Source organism: Pseudophryne corroboree, chromosome 1 (assembly GCF_028390025.1).
Source record: "Pseudophryne corroboree isolate aPseCor3 chromosome 1, aPseCor3.hap2, whole genome shotgun sequence".
NCBI lineage: Eukaryota > Metazoa > Chordata > Amphibia > Anura > Myobatrachidae > Pseudophryne > Pseudophryne corroboree.
In genome coordinates this window covers 441,764,998-441,779,678 of record NC_086444.1, presented here as the reverse complement: position 1 = coordinate 441,779,678, position 14,681 = coordinate 441,764,998, and the positions used below count along the sequence as shown (strand labels likewise).

General features: G+C 47.5%; 1 protein-coding gene across 1 annotated transcript; it reads right to left on the bottom strand.

Annotated features, from left to right (window-relative positions):
- Nucleotides 1-2,760: 2,760 nt before the first annotated feature.
- LOC134898432 (uncharacterized) lies at nt 2,761-4,115 on the bottom strand. The gene is made up of 2 exons (XM_063914096.1): nt 3,604-4,115; nt 2,761-3,521 (listed from the first exon to the last, which is right to left on the bottom strand). The coding sequence occupies exons 1-2, from the start codon at nt 4,003-4,005 to the stop codon at nt 2,946-2,948; spliced, it is 978 nt and encodes a 325-aa protein (XP_063770166.1). The 5' UTR covers nt 4,006-4,115; the 3' UTR covers nt 2,761-2,945.
- Between the last annotated feature and the right edge of the window lie 10,566 nt (nt 4,116-14,681).

The following is a 14,681-nucleotide window of genomic DNA, read 5'->3' as shown; positions in this document are numbered from 1 at the left end:
ACCTGGTGCAGTGTGCCATTAGTGCTCCCTACCTGGTGCAGTGTGCCTGAGTGCTCCCTACCTGGTGCAGTGTGCCTGAGTGCTCCCTACCTGGTGCAGTGTGCCTGAGTGCTCTCTACCTGGTGCAGTGTGCCTCAGTGCTCTCTACCTGGTGCAGTGTGCCTCAGTGCTCTCTACCTGGTGCAGTGTGCCTCAGTGCTCTCTACCTGGTGCAGTGTGCCTCAGTGCTCTCTACCTGGTGCAGTGTGCCTCAGTGCTCTCTACCTGGTGCAGTGTGCCTCAGTGCTCTCTACCTGGTGCAGTGTGCCTCAGTGCTCTCTACCTGGTGCAGTGTGCCTCAGTGCTCTCTACATGGTGCAATGTGCCTCAGTGCTCCCTACCTGACGCAATGTGTATAATGTGCTTTATCTGGCGCAATGTGTATAATGTGCTCTATCTGGCGCAATGTGTATAATGTGCTCTATCTGGCGCAATATGTATAACGTGCTCTAGCCTCTACCTGGCGCAGTGTGTATAGGAGGTTCTAACTGGTGCAATGTGTATTAGGGGCACTACCGTGTGGTGTAATGTGAATTGACACTATTATGTGGCCACGCCCCTTCCCCACGAAACAACGCCCCTAGATTTTTGCTGCGCACCTTCGGTGCGCACTGTCCATGTTTTGCCCATAGGAATGGGAGCACCAAGCATTATAGTATGTACCTAAGTTTGCCCATTTAACTTAAAAATTTACCCTCACGAATGAAAAATGTGCCCTCCCCGTGATCAGCACCCTGCCCTAAAAAAAAAATACTACAGTGAACACTAATTATATTGGCACACCGCTGCGCCAAAGCATCTCCATGGAGACCTGGTGGGTGAGGGAGCACTGTAGGTGTACTATAATGGTATGCTGGTGTCTGTTTTATTGTAATGACTGACTTGGAATGCGTCCACTTTCTATGTGTATCTATATTACTATTGGGAAAGGTACCTGAGCACCCTTCTACTGTTCACCATGGGTGCGGGATAGCTACATATGGTATGTGTGTGTATGTGTAGGGGGGCACCAAAATGTATCATGCCTCCGGGCGACTGGGACGAACTTACGCCACTGGGGAGGGGAGGGTGTGTCTTTTTCTGTTGTGTCCGCATCTCTCCTCCTACAAAAAGTGGATCTCTATATTATAACTATAAAGGTTATTTTAGCATAGTCTTGATGGCTATAGTTAATGCCAACTATGAGTTCATATTTGTGGATGTGGGGAAAAATGGAAGAGCATCCGATGGCGGATCAATCAAAGATACTGTGTTTTATGAGAGGCTGCTTTGCAACCAATTAGACCTACCGAAAGCTGAGGACTGCATGCATGGCTTGAATTATGTGTTTGTGGCAGATGAAGCCTTTGCTCTGCACGAGCACATCATGAAACCCTACCCACAAAGGAACTTATCCAAGGAGAAACGCATTTTTAATTATCGGCTCTCAAGGGCCCGCCGCATAGTTGAAAACGCATTTGGGATCTTGAGTAGTAGGTTCAGAATTTTCCACTCTGCTATTGGCCTAAGGGTGGATAAAATAGACTGGGTTGTGTTGGCCTGCTGTGTTCTACACAATTATCTAAGGCGTAAGACTGGCCCAAAATGCCCCCCATCTACTACTCCGGCTAACAACCCTGATGTGGACTCTGCCAGGCTGCCTGCTCAGGCCGACAACTCTGATGTGGACTTTGCCAGGTTGCCTGCTCAGGCCGACAACTCTGATGTGGACTCTGCCAGGTTGCCTGCTCAGGCCGACAACTCTGATGTGGACTCTGCTAGGTTGCCTGGACTTGAAAGGCCACAGTCCACACCTAATCCCACTTTAAAGGCTAGAAAGGTCAGGGACGACTACCTGACCTTTTTTAATGGAGTAGGTGCAGTGGATTGGCAAGACTCCTACATTTAACTGCTTTTATGTTTGATAGACATTACATATGCTTGATTGGTTTTATATTTTATTGTATTTTTTTTATTTATTTCCAAAATAAAAATGTATCTTGTTTTAAACTTCTGTTGTCAGAGTATGTACCTGTGTGTGTTTTGCATGTATATTAAAAAACAACGTAGCCATGAGGAACTCTGGGGTCAGGTATACCCAGGACACTTCACGACTGCGTCGTTTTTTGTGGGGGATAAGTGAGGACTAATGGGATCCAACAGTGTGAACCAAGTCAGGCATACCTGTGTGTGCCATCACCCCTGTGTTCCGTCCCAGTCACTGTATCACCTCTGTGTCTGAGGGGGCGCAAATTTACAGTTTGCAGGAGGGCGCCGGACACCATAGCACTGGCCCTGGGAATCAGTATGATATCCCGGCAGCAGGCATCCCGACAGTCATAATCCCAACGTCGGGATGGCGGCCACCGGAATGCCGGCAGCGGCTCGAGCGCAAAGAAGCCCCTTGTGGCTCGCTTTGCTTGCCAAATTTTTAGTCTCCCTCTATGGGTGTCATGGACACCCACAGGGGGAGAATATGTCAGGATTGTGGCTATTGGGAACCCGACGCAGAGATCTTAACCGCATCCCTCTGTAATAAATGTCCCCTTTAACAGTACCTTGAAGGTAGGATTGTCCTCACTTATCTCCCCTTAAAAAAAAATTTTTTTAAGGGGGGATAAGTGAGGACAAATTTGGTACAACAGCATTCCTATCATAACTCCCCCAAAAATTAAAAATATAATGATAAACCATAAAAAATACACAACACTTCTTTTTTGTTTTGAAAATAATTTACTTATAAAAATATATTAATTTTTAACACTTATGCAACTGGATTCATCGATAAGAATGACCAATATCCCAACGTTCAAAAGTCCAGGACAAAAAACCGACACTATGGTAACTATGAACAACATAAAAGAGTCGAGGAAACATGGAACAATTTGTCCAACGGAAACTAAAAAACTAATAAAAAAAATTATAATTTAATAATTGAAAAAAGTAGCCTCGTCCTCTGGGGGGAGCTGTGTACTCAGCATTGCTGAGTACAATCCAGTGGACAAAGTGCTGGTGGGAGGAGTGGGCAGAGTGGGTGTAGGTGGGGGTCCCGGCGAAAAAAAAGGGCGCTGTGGCGGAGGATTACCCGGCGGATAATAGTATGGTTGGGGATAAGGATACTGGGACTGTGGGGCATTTCGTGCGCGCCGCACAGGATTTGACATTAGATCCAGGTCATCGGATAGGTCATTATCCTCGGCCCTTCTCAATACATCAAATACTATGCGCCTGAAAGTTCTAAAAACAGTTTCGGGCATTACACGTATCTGAGATTCTATCGTGTTTGAAAATTGACGATAGAAGTCTGGTGGCCTATTAAGCATTTCCTCTGCCCGTTGGATAAATTGAACCGTGCTGGAGGATGCAGAATCGGAACTCAATGATGAATTCTTTTGTCTCCGCCTTGGTGGTGCTGTCGACCGAGATGGTGCTGACTCCTCACCACTGAGCTCCAGTTCTGTTGCCTCTGTTGCGGAAGTGTTCATTACCTCCGGGGTAGATTCCTGTAAAAAAAAAAGAAAATAAAACATTAGGGCGTTGATTAAACAATGATAAAGTTGAACATTTTAAAGTGTTTTAACTTACCGGATTAAGGGTCCCCTCTTCCTCTGGCGTCTTAGGAGACTCTTTATCCAGGCTACCCTGTCCATGTAATTTCGCCTCTCTCTCCAAAAGGAACTTCATCTGTTCATAATACCATAGCGTCGGCTGGTAAACATCATCAGTTCCGGCTCCTGAACGTTGAGACTCGATCACGCGTGTGTGTTCCTTCTTGAACACCGTCCGCAAGTTTGCTATCTTCTTCTTCGCCCAAAGTAGATCAGCATCACTGTTATGGGCTTTGCTGTACTCCACCAATTGTCTGTAGGCCTGATCCTTCTTCTGTCTGTTTGAAAAATCCTTGCTACGGACCTTCCACAGACATTCGCTGGCCCGATACACATCAATGAATCCAGTTGTGAACTCCCGGTCCATGTAAGAAGCCATTGCTGTGAGAAAAATAAAACAACACTATTTAAATAACAAGCAAGGAAAAACTTTAATAAAATATGTTGACCCTCGCATTAAAAAAACCATGCCGCTTATACACGTGTTGCACCAGGAAATGGTGCTTATACACACGCTGCGCCAGGTAAAGCCGCTTATACACACATTGCAACCAGGTAAAGCCACTTAAGCACCACAAACATATAGTAACACCCCCTATCCCCCCCCCCCGCCTGCTAATACAGCTTCAAAGCACATTAAGCAGCCTGTCTAATCATACGGATACATCCATCTTCTCCTAGACCGCTATCACCAGCCGCATCACACTCCCCCATATATGTATCGCTCGATACACAGGACAGCCTCATAAAAACATAATTAATAACAACCCCCCCCCCCCCCCCCACCCGGCTGTTAATACAGCCCACACTCCAGTGGCGTGTGGCGAGGTCAGTGGCTGGTGAGGCACTACAGCCATAATGTTCGCCGAATCCTGCCGATGACCCCCTACTGCCGCCGAGCCAATGCCCGCTACTGCCCCTGTGCCGATGCCCGCTGCCACCGCCAATGGCTTACAAACTCGCCCACCATCAACTTACCCAGCCCTCCACCCAGGGCCGGTGCTAGGGTGTTCGGCGCCCCCCCTGCAAACTATAAATTTGCGCCCTCCCATATTCCTTTGGCGCGCACCGGGAAAAGGGGTGTGGTCTCACAAGTAAGGGGCATAGCCACACAATAGTACCCCCATTCAAAATTACGCCACAATGTAGCACAATCTTATTCATCATATACGTAATGCCCCACAAGTAGTAGTAGCATCCTTATACATAGTGCACCCCCAGTAGTAGTAGCGTCCTTATACGTAAGGCCCCCCAAGTAGTAGTATTATTGTTATATCTAATGCCCCCCAAGTAATAGTAGCATCCTATACATAATGCTCCCCCCAAGTAGTAGTATCTTCCTTATACGTAATGACCCCCCTAGTAGTAGCATTGTTACACGTAATGGCCCCCCCATTAGTAGCGTTGTTACACGTAATGGCCCCCCCATTAGTGGACATTACTTAGTGGACATTCCCCATTAATGGAGAAGGGTCTGAATGGGTTAAAAAATAAAAAAAATGCGTGAGGTCCCCCCTCCTAAGTATAACCAGCCTCGGGCTCTTTGAGCCGGGCCTGGTTGTTTAAATACTGGGGGAAAAATTGGACAGGGGTTCCCCGTATTTAGACAACCAGCACCGGGCTCTTAGTCCGGTCCTGGTTCCAAAAATACGGGGGACAAAAGATGTAGGGGTCCCCCGTATTTTTAAAACCAGCACCGGGCTCCACTAGCCAGGGACATAATGCCACAGCCGGGGGACACATTTATGTAGGTCCCTGCGGCCGTGGCATTACCCCCCCAACTAGTCACACCTGGCCGGGGTTCCCTGGAGGAGTGGGGACCCCTTAAATCAAGGGGTCCCCCCCTTCAGGCACCCAAGGGCCAGGGGTGAAGCCCGAGGCTGTCCCCAGCACCCCTGGGCGGTGGGTGCCGGGCTGATAGCCATGAGTATGTAAAAAAAAAGAATATTGTTTTTTGTTGTGGAACTACAAGGCCCAGCAAGCCTCCCCCGCTTGCTGGTACTTGGAGAACCTCAAGTACCAGCATGCGGGGAAATAACGGGCCCGCTGGTACCTGTAGTTCTACAACAAAAAAAATACCCAAATAAAAACACAACACACACACCGTGAAAGTAAAAATTTATTAAATACACACTTACACACTCACACATACTTACCTACATCCCACGCCGGTCACGTCCACTTGTCCAGTAGAATCCAATAGGGGTACCTGTAACAATGAGAGACAGATTACTTACCTACATCCCACGCCGGTCACGTCCACTTGTCCAGTAGAATCCAATAGGGGCACCTGTAAAAATTAAAATTACACTGACAAACGAAGTAATCCACAGGAGGAGAGAGATAGAGAGAGAGAAATAGAGAGAAATTAATGAATATTATGCAATCACTGATGTGGGAGGACGTTAGCACAGACAGGGGGGAGTGCTGCTACTGGCTGGGAGGACGGAGCCGGGGGAGGAACGAGGGGGAAGGGGAAATTCCTACCCAGCCACCGCACACATGCGCCGCGCCGGAAGAGGCAGTTATTATTAATGTACTGCCGGGGTGGGGGGGGGGGGGGGCTGGGTGTGACACTGTTATTATTAATATACTACCAGCGGGGGAGGGGGGAGGGGCGGGGGCACCGTTATTGATGTTAACTGGGCTGTATGTATTTACAGCCGGGGGGTGGGGTGACACCATTATTATTAATGTACTACTAGCCGGTGGGGGGGGGGGGGGAGAGACCATTATTATTGATGTTAACTGGGCACTTGTGTGGGTTGTATTAACAGCCGTGTGGGGGGGGTTCACTACGATCTGCCGGCGACCAGCATACCGGCGCCGGGAGCCCGACAGCCGGCATACCGACACTTATTCGACCCCCCTGGAGGGAGAATAAAATAGTGTGGTGCGCCACCGTGCCCGTAGCGTGGTGAGCGCAGCGAGCCCGCAAGGGGCTCATTTGCGCTCGCCACACTGTCGGTAAGCCGGCGGCCGGCCTCCCGGCGCCGGTATGCTGGTCGCCGGCAGATCGTAGTGAACCCCCCCCACACGGCTGTTAATACAACCCACACAAGTGCCCAGTTAACATCAATAATAATGGTCTCCCCCCCCCCCCCCCACCGGCTAGTAGTACATTAATAATAATGGTGTCACCCCACCCCCCGGCTGTAAATACATACAGCCCAGTTAACATCAATAACGGTGCCCCGCCCCTCCCCCCCTCCCCCGCTGGTAGTATATTAATAATAACAGTGTCACACCCAGCCCCCCCCCCCCCCCCCCACCCCCCCCACCACGGCAGTACATTAATAATAACAGTGTCACACCCCCCCCCCCCCCCCCCCGGCAGTATATTAATAATAACAGTGTCACACACACACACTCCCCCCTATAAATACATGCATGAAAATGGTGTGTGTGTGTGTGTGTGTGTCCCCTCACGGCTGTTAATACAGCCCGGTCGATAACAAGGGGCTCAGCGCACCGCACGCAAACACCCCCCCCCCCCCCCCCCCGGCACCCATCAATGCCGTTTATGCTGCCCACAGCGCACCCGTTGGCACTTACCGTTTTGCTGCTGCTGCTGCTGACGTGCGTTGCGCTGGCTGGCTGTAGCTGGTGTGACTCTAGTCTGTGGTGGTGAAGCAGGAGACGGAGACGGAGACGGAGGCGGGACCAGCAGAGGAAGAAGACGAAGGCGGGACCAGGAGAGGCAGGAGGCGGAGGTTGGACCCGGCAGAGGACGGAGTGGCAGAGGAGAGTGACGTACATCGCTGTAGCACGTCGCTCATTCTGTACACACGAGCGATGTGCTAAGCGACTGTACTAGATTTTGCCTGCATGCAGGCCAATCTACAATCAGCGATAGCGATGCGCGGGGCTGCGCATCGCTATCGCTTTATGGCATACACACTGAGATATGTATGCTTAATTTCTAAGCAATCTAGTCAGATTGCTTAGATTTTAAGCACAGATCTCTCCGTGTGTACCCCCCTTAAGGCTGCATGCTGGAGAAAATCTGTGGAAGATGTGATTTTTCAGGATGCTGTTATTCCTTATGCGGGCGGCCCCTCTGGGTCACATAAGAGACCGTTTGCGAATGTTGTAAACACTGATACCGACACGGACTCAGATTCTTGTGTCGACGATAGTGACTCTAGAGAGATAGATCATAAATTGACAAAAGGTATACAATATATGATTGTGGCTATAAGGGACGTGTTAGAGGTTACAAAAAGTGCTCCTGTACCTTAGGAGAAGGCTTATTTATGTAAAGAAAAGAAATCAAAGTCACGTTCCCTCCTTCACATGAACTAAATGCTCTGTTTGAAGGGATGTGGGTGAATCCAGATAAGAAATTTCGTATTCCCAAAAGGATTCAGATAGCTTACCATTTCCCGGCTGAGGACAGGAAAAAAATGGGAGTCACCCCCTGTGTTAGACAGTGCGCTTTCCAGATTGACAATGAAGGTAATTCTCCCTGCTTCTGGCACGGCTTCTCTTAAAGAGCCGGCAGACCGCAAAATTGAAATACATTTATGTTACCAATGGTACACTACTCAGGCCCACTATTGCCTGCGCATGGGTGAGTCGCGCTGTTGAAAAATGGTCAGAAAGCATGTCATCAGAAATTGACACGATTGATAAAGATGAGATACTCCTTAAGTTAGGGAATATCAAGGACGCGGCCGCCTACATGCTGGAAGCAATGAAGGATATTGGACTCTTGAGTTCACAAGCCGCTACCATGGCAGTATCGGCTAGGCGGGTGCTGTGTATTCGCCAGTGGAACGCGGATGCAGATTCCAAAAGAAACATGGAGGCGCTCCCATATAAAGGTGAGTCCTTATTTGGCGATGGCCTGGATGCGTTAGTCTCGGCGGCTACCACAGGTAAGTCGACATTTTTGCCCTATGCGCCTGCACCGGCAAAAAAAAAAAAAAAAAGACCTATCACCCGCAAATGCAGTCCTTTCGGCCCAATAAATACAAAAAGACGAGAGGTTCCCTCTTCTTTGCAGGTAGGGGAAGGGGAAGGGGAAAGAAGCCCACAGCGGCTCCAGGTTCCCAGAAGCAGAAGTCTACCCCTGCTTCTGGAAAATCCTCAGCATGACACTGGAGCTCCCTTGCGGGAGGCCGCTCGGGTGGGGGCACGTCTCAAACTCTTAAGCCAAGGTTGGATTTTGTCTGGCCTGGATCCCTGGGTGTTGCAAATAGTATCCCAGGGATACAAACTGGAGTTTCAAGACGTTCCTCCATGCCGATTTTTCAAATCGACCTTGCCAGTTTATCCGCCAGAAAGAGAAGCAGTACCAGCAGCAATCTAAAAGTTATGTCAAGACCAGGTCATAGTCCTGGTACCATTGTCTCAACAAGGGCGGGGTTTTCATTCAAGCCTCTTTGTTGTTCCGAAGCCGGACGGCTCGGTCAGACCGATCCTAAATCTAAAGGATCTGAATTGTTATCTGAAAAGGTTCAAGTTCAAGATGGAATCACTTAGAGCGGTGACTGCCAGTCGGGAGGAGGGGGACTACTTGGTGTCGGTAGACATAAAGGATGCTTACCAGCATGTTCGCATTTATCCTCCTCACCAGGCTTATCCGAGATTTGCGGTTCAGGATTGCCATTACCAATTCCAGTCGTTACCCTTTGGCCTTTCCACAGCGCCGAGGGTATTTACCAAGGTGATGGCGGAGATGATGGTCCTCCTTCGTCAGAAAGGAGTCAATATAATTCCTTATCTGGACGATCTCCTGATAAAGGCGAGATCCAGGGAGCAGTTGTTTCAAAACATATCACTTCTCTGTCTATACTCCAACAACACGGGTTGATCATAAATTACCCGAAATCATAATTGGAACCGACGACAAGATTGTCTTTCCTCGGGATGATTCTGGACACAGAAGTTCAGAGAGTATTTCTTCCGGTGGAAAAGGCTCTGGAAATCCAAAAAATGGTAAAACAGATATTGAAACCATCGAGTGTGTCGATCCATCAGTGCATTCGGTTGTTGAGGAAGATGGTGGCGGCCTACGAGGCCATACAATTTGGCAGGTTCCATGCCAGAGTATTCCAGTGGGACCTGTTGGACAAGTGGTCGGGGTCACACCTACACATGCACCGAAAGATAATCCTGTCGTCAAAAACCAGGATTTCGCTCCTGTGGTGGTTACACAGCTCTCACCTACTAGAGGGTGTCAAAGTCAGAAAAATGTCTCAATGCACGTTGCCATATTTGCACCGCACACTGGTCCGCGCTGCGCGTGCGTACGCTCTCCCGTGGAGGCGCATACCCGCAATAGCGTGCACTCGCAGGCGCGGTATGCGTATTTACGGTAGAGTTTATATAGTCGTAGCGTGCGACTCATTCGTTACATATTTTCACAATTAATGTAGTTTATAGATCATGGTCCCTTTGATAGATTCTGAAAGTTTGGTTAAAATACAATGTCCCAGAGCTGAGGAATCCCTCTTTATATCGTACGAAGGGTCTAACAGGAATCATACAGCAGTGTTTGGTACCCATCGGAAGAGTATTTAATTAGCAATATTCCGGTGTTGGTTTGGAGCGTATTAATCGCTCGAGCGAATAGTTATGGACATAAGAAGTTTATGTCCATTTCTATTATTTACACATACTCAGGTATGCGGCGGGAAACCCAGTTTCCCACCCACCTGAGCTGTTGGAAATCGTCACAGCCCACCTGTATGAATCACCCTATGACCTTTTGTTATGATGCAGGGCCGAATTCCTTCGGCCAATGGACAATGGGATTGTAGGACCAGGAGATTGCATTGTGTGTGGGGCATAAATAGGCAGGCCGACCACATCCAGCTCTCACTCTCTCATCAACGGTTATCTGCTGATAGCCGGGAGCTGGATATCGAGGCGCAGGCGATCATACCCTTTGTGCGTAAGTTTCTCTCCGTAATCATTGTCTTTCTGTGAGCCAATCTCTCTCTCTCTCTCTCTATCTCTCTCTCTCCTCTTTTCTCTTATATCTCTCATAGTATTATAGCATTGTATTGTATTGCATTTAGGTCAGAGTAGTATTGTCTTTTTGTATTTATAGTTTAGTTCTGTGGTTAGGAAGTCTCTGTTATATTGTAGTGTATCATTTGTACTGTTATCCCCTTTTACAAGTATATTAGATATAATACAGTTAATAGGCTTTGGAACCTAAACCAGCATCTGTGTATTTCCTATAGTGTTAAGTGTTCACTTGAGCGTCGGTGACGCTCAAGCAGCTTTGTAGTTAGTCAGGTTACACAAGGTTGCACTTACACCCTGTACTCACATTAAGGTATTCTTTGTATTTCTTTGGTATAAGGTTTAAACATTAAGGTATAGCGTTGTGAGCGTCTGCGCCGCTGGTGACCTCCTCGTGGTCTCGAGCGTAAGCTACGCCATAGCGAATCATTACTCTAGTCATAGCCAATAACGTGTCCTGTGATCCCTGGGCCGTGAGCGAACGTGACGCTTGAGCGTCTCGCCTACGGCTGAGCGATCGTTACGCAACTAGCGTACCATTACGGTACTTCTTAAGCAAACAGCGTACAGTGTTCTTAGCTTCATAAAGGGTTGTTTATACGACAAAGGAATTTAGCATTGTCAATTGGGGACTCGTCCTATCCTTCTCATATCTGCACTAGGTAGATCAGCAGACATTATCCCTCCAGCAAAGGGTGGGAGGTTGTCTCACAGTGCTGACGGGATAAGCGTCTGCTTCGCTTAGATAAAGAGTGCTGAAGGAATCCGGGAACCGGAAGTAAGAACAAAACGCTTGTGTTTTTTTTAAAACTGTTTATTTTTCTTTTGTCTTGCGTACGCACGCATATATCTGCATTTCTGTTTCATTTTCGTATATCACTATTCCTGTTTGCCAATTTTATAGTCGATAGAAAGTGCTAAAAAGAGATTTGCTGTTATTTAATAGTAGAGGTGATAGTTAAAGTATAGAACAAACACACGGTTTGTCTGAGATACAAGGCAGTCAGTGTGGATTGCGGTAGATGATCAGGGATCATTTACATTGATAAAAATAGAAATTGTGTTACGGTGGATCTTTATATTGCGTACACGTGTCGCTAACAAAGACTAGCGTACGCAATCCAAAGGCAGACGCACGCAGCGTTCATTACGCAACGTAGCGTCCGGTTACGCCCACGTAGCTCAAGCTGTGATAAAGTGAAGTAACGCACAGCGGTAGATAACGCGACGCGGTAAATAACGCAAATCTATTTTTGGAAAAATCTGAAATTTAGTTTAACAGATCCTGCTCCTAATTGGTAACACTTTTGGCCTAAAGACAATTTCTGCGCAGAAATAGATATAGAAACAAAAGTGTACATGTGTTGAGTGAGTGTGTTTTGTATACAAAAGTTTATATAACTTTAAGGTGGAACCAAAAGGAAAGCCGGGTACTCGTCAAGGGACACACGTGTAAGTGACATATACGGTGGCTAGGGAGGCATCCCTGGTTAAATAATATTTGAGCATTAGAGTATAGCGGACCATAAGGTAACAAGACCAGGAGGTCATAAGGTAACAAGACCAGGAGGTCATAAGGTAACAAGACCAGGAGGTCATAAGGTAACAGACCAGGAGGTCATAAGGTAACAGGTAAAATAGACAAAGAGGTCCGCTATAAAAGTCCAGTGGCACAACGCCTGGGGTGTTGGTGCAGAACCCATATAGGCCATACAAGCTCTTGCTGAAGGAATCGCGGCCGGAAACATCGATTCCATTGATCTTTCAGTACATGACAAGTAGTGCTCGTGTACTGAACGATTGGACCGCACGTAATTGTGTGCAGTAGTTAGTAATCTGACCTAATACCATTAGAGTAAAGTGGTCACAAACGCTATTTGTACATTCTGACGTGATTTGTGTAATTTTTTATTTTTGGAAGGGAAGTTCGCTGGTCACTCAGGAACTATCCAACAACCGATACTTGCTGGGGAACGCGCCCCAGTAAATAAAGGTTCACAGGGGCCCTAGGTTGGGTACAGCAGCTCTGGTTACAGTGATTGCAGTACTGGCCAACGTGGGCGAGAAGTAAGTGGGGTACTTGATAAACCACCACCGCCGGCCTGCCCAAGGACATCTTGGTTTGTTTGTAAGGGTTCGCTGAAAACCTTGAGATAAAGATCCAAGGAGGAATAAGCAACGCCTGCAGATTATGGGGGCCATTTGTTCAGGTAGGGGGCGATCAACCTCGGTTCGGGTTGATTCAGAGAACCGACCAGTTGGGTCGGCACGATATGTAATGTGTGAAAAATACGGTAGTCACACAGAGGTTTTATGTGATGAATGGGAGAGAATGACTGTACAAGACAGGGACAAATTCCCAAGAATAGGTAGCTTCAGTCCAGAAGTGTTACAAAATTTAAGGAGGAGGATATGTCTCGTAAAATCAACAAAGAGACGAATTCAACATCATGATTGTTTACAGTTATGGCACCAGGAAGGTGAGATACAGAGAGGTTTGGCTCTGGCGGCAGGATCTGGGGCAGTCAGGAAGCTGATAGCCACAGCTCCTCCTCCACCATACATTGCAGGAGAGAAGTTGATTGCGGAGAGAAACGCACTGGGTTGTAAAACACAAACTCTTAGTAACACTGTAAATGTTAATGATGTTAACCAAATAACTCATGCAAGTATTAACCCGTGCAAGATGTACCCTGTTTTGAACCTTCCTCAGGAGTGTGATCAAGAAGACGATTCAGCAACAATTTCAGCTCTCTCTCTTGCAGCCACCATAGCAGAAACCACAGTAGGCACAGCGACACCCACGAGATTAGTGAAAGCCCCTAGCGGAGGGATAGGTGAGGTCGTGTCAACGGGTAAGTACGGCACCATGCACTACACTGAAACAATTGTACCACAACAAGCAGTAGAATCTACACAGGAAGAGGCTGTTAGAATTGCTCCTGTAAGGGTAATAGCAGTTCCCAATGGAAAAACAGATGTGTCTGGAGCCACTCCCATAAGGAACATTGCCATGTACACTCCATTTTCCCGAATGGAATTAAGAACAATAGTGTCCGAATTTCCTGACCCCAGGAAGGATTTAGTTGCTAGCCAAAAATACATCAGGGATTTAGGTAACACTGTAGAACCCAACAACAAGGATTGGCAGATACTGCTAAGAGCTTGTTTACCTTCCAATGTTGACGCAACTCAATTTTTAGCTGATTGTGCATTGGATAAAGATGTACCGCTTACAGACGTGTACAACAAGGATAATGTAAAAAGGATAAATTTACAGCTAAAAGAGTATTTCCCAGCCGTTGTTAAATGGAATAAAATATTTTCCATTAAGCAAAAGGAGTCCGAAACGGCAATAGAATATTTTCACCGGGCACTATTAGAAATGGCAAAGTACACGGGTATAGAAGACATAAAGACCAACCCAAACCATCGGGAAGTAGCAGTATCTGTACTGATGGATGGTTTAAAGGAAACATTAAAGACTAGGGTTCAGACCACGCAACCATGCTGGCGAGGTCTGTCAGTGTCCGGCTTGAGAGAGGCTGCTATTGATCACGACAGAAACATCACTAGGCACAGAGAGTCGCAAAGTGATAAGTTGATGTCCGTAAGTATACAGGCGCTGACCACAAGGCAGCCTGCGTATGTACCACCGAATCCTGTGGGTAAGGCAAGTGTAATAACATGTTTTTCTTGTAACAGACCGGGACACTTTGCACGAGAATGTAGAACAAAGAATGTACAAAGATCTTTTCAACCCCCTAGACAACAACACAACACACGACATTGGGAGCAGGGTCCACAGAGGCGGAGTTTTGAGCCACATACAGGGGAAACAAAAAGATATCCCCCAAACAGAGACTGGCATGCCTCTGGTAGTTCCCAGCTAACCCCCTCACAAGTAGTTGCTGCCAATGGGATTCAGGGAGGTCAGCATACCCAATAGGGGTGTGGCCATACCTGTAATCTGCAGCCAGTTAAGTTGATTGCCAGTCTTGGAAGCGAACCAGAGATTGCAATCAATGTGGCTGGTAAAACTTTAAACTTTCTTGTAGACACAGGGGCGGCCAAGTC

Bases quoted from the DNA above. Each gene is read 5' to 3' on its own strand.
- LOC134898432 (XM_063914096.1), bottom strand. From the start codon at position 4,005: ATGGCTTCTTACATGGACCGGGAGTTCACAACTGGATTCATTGATGTG. The intron at 3,522-3,603 runs GTAAGTTAAAAC...TTTTTTTTACAG, and splicing joins AAGAGGGGACCCTTAATCCG to GAATCTACCCCGGAGGTAAT.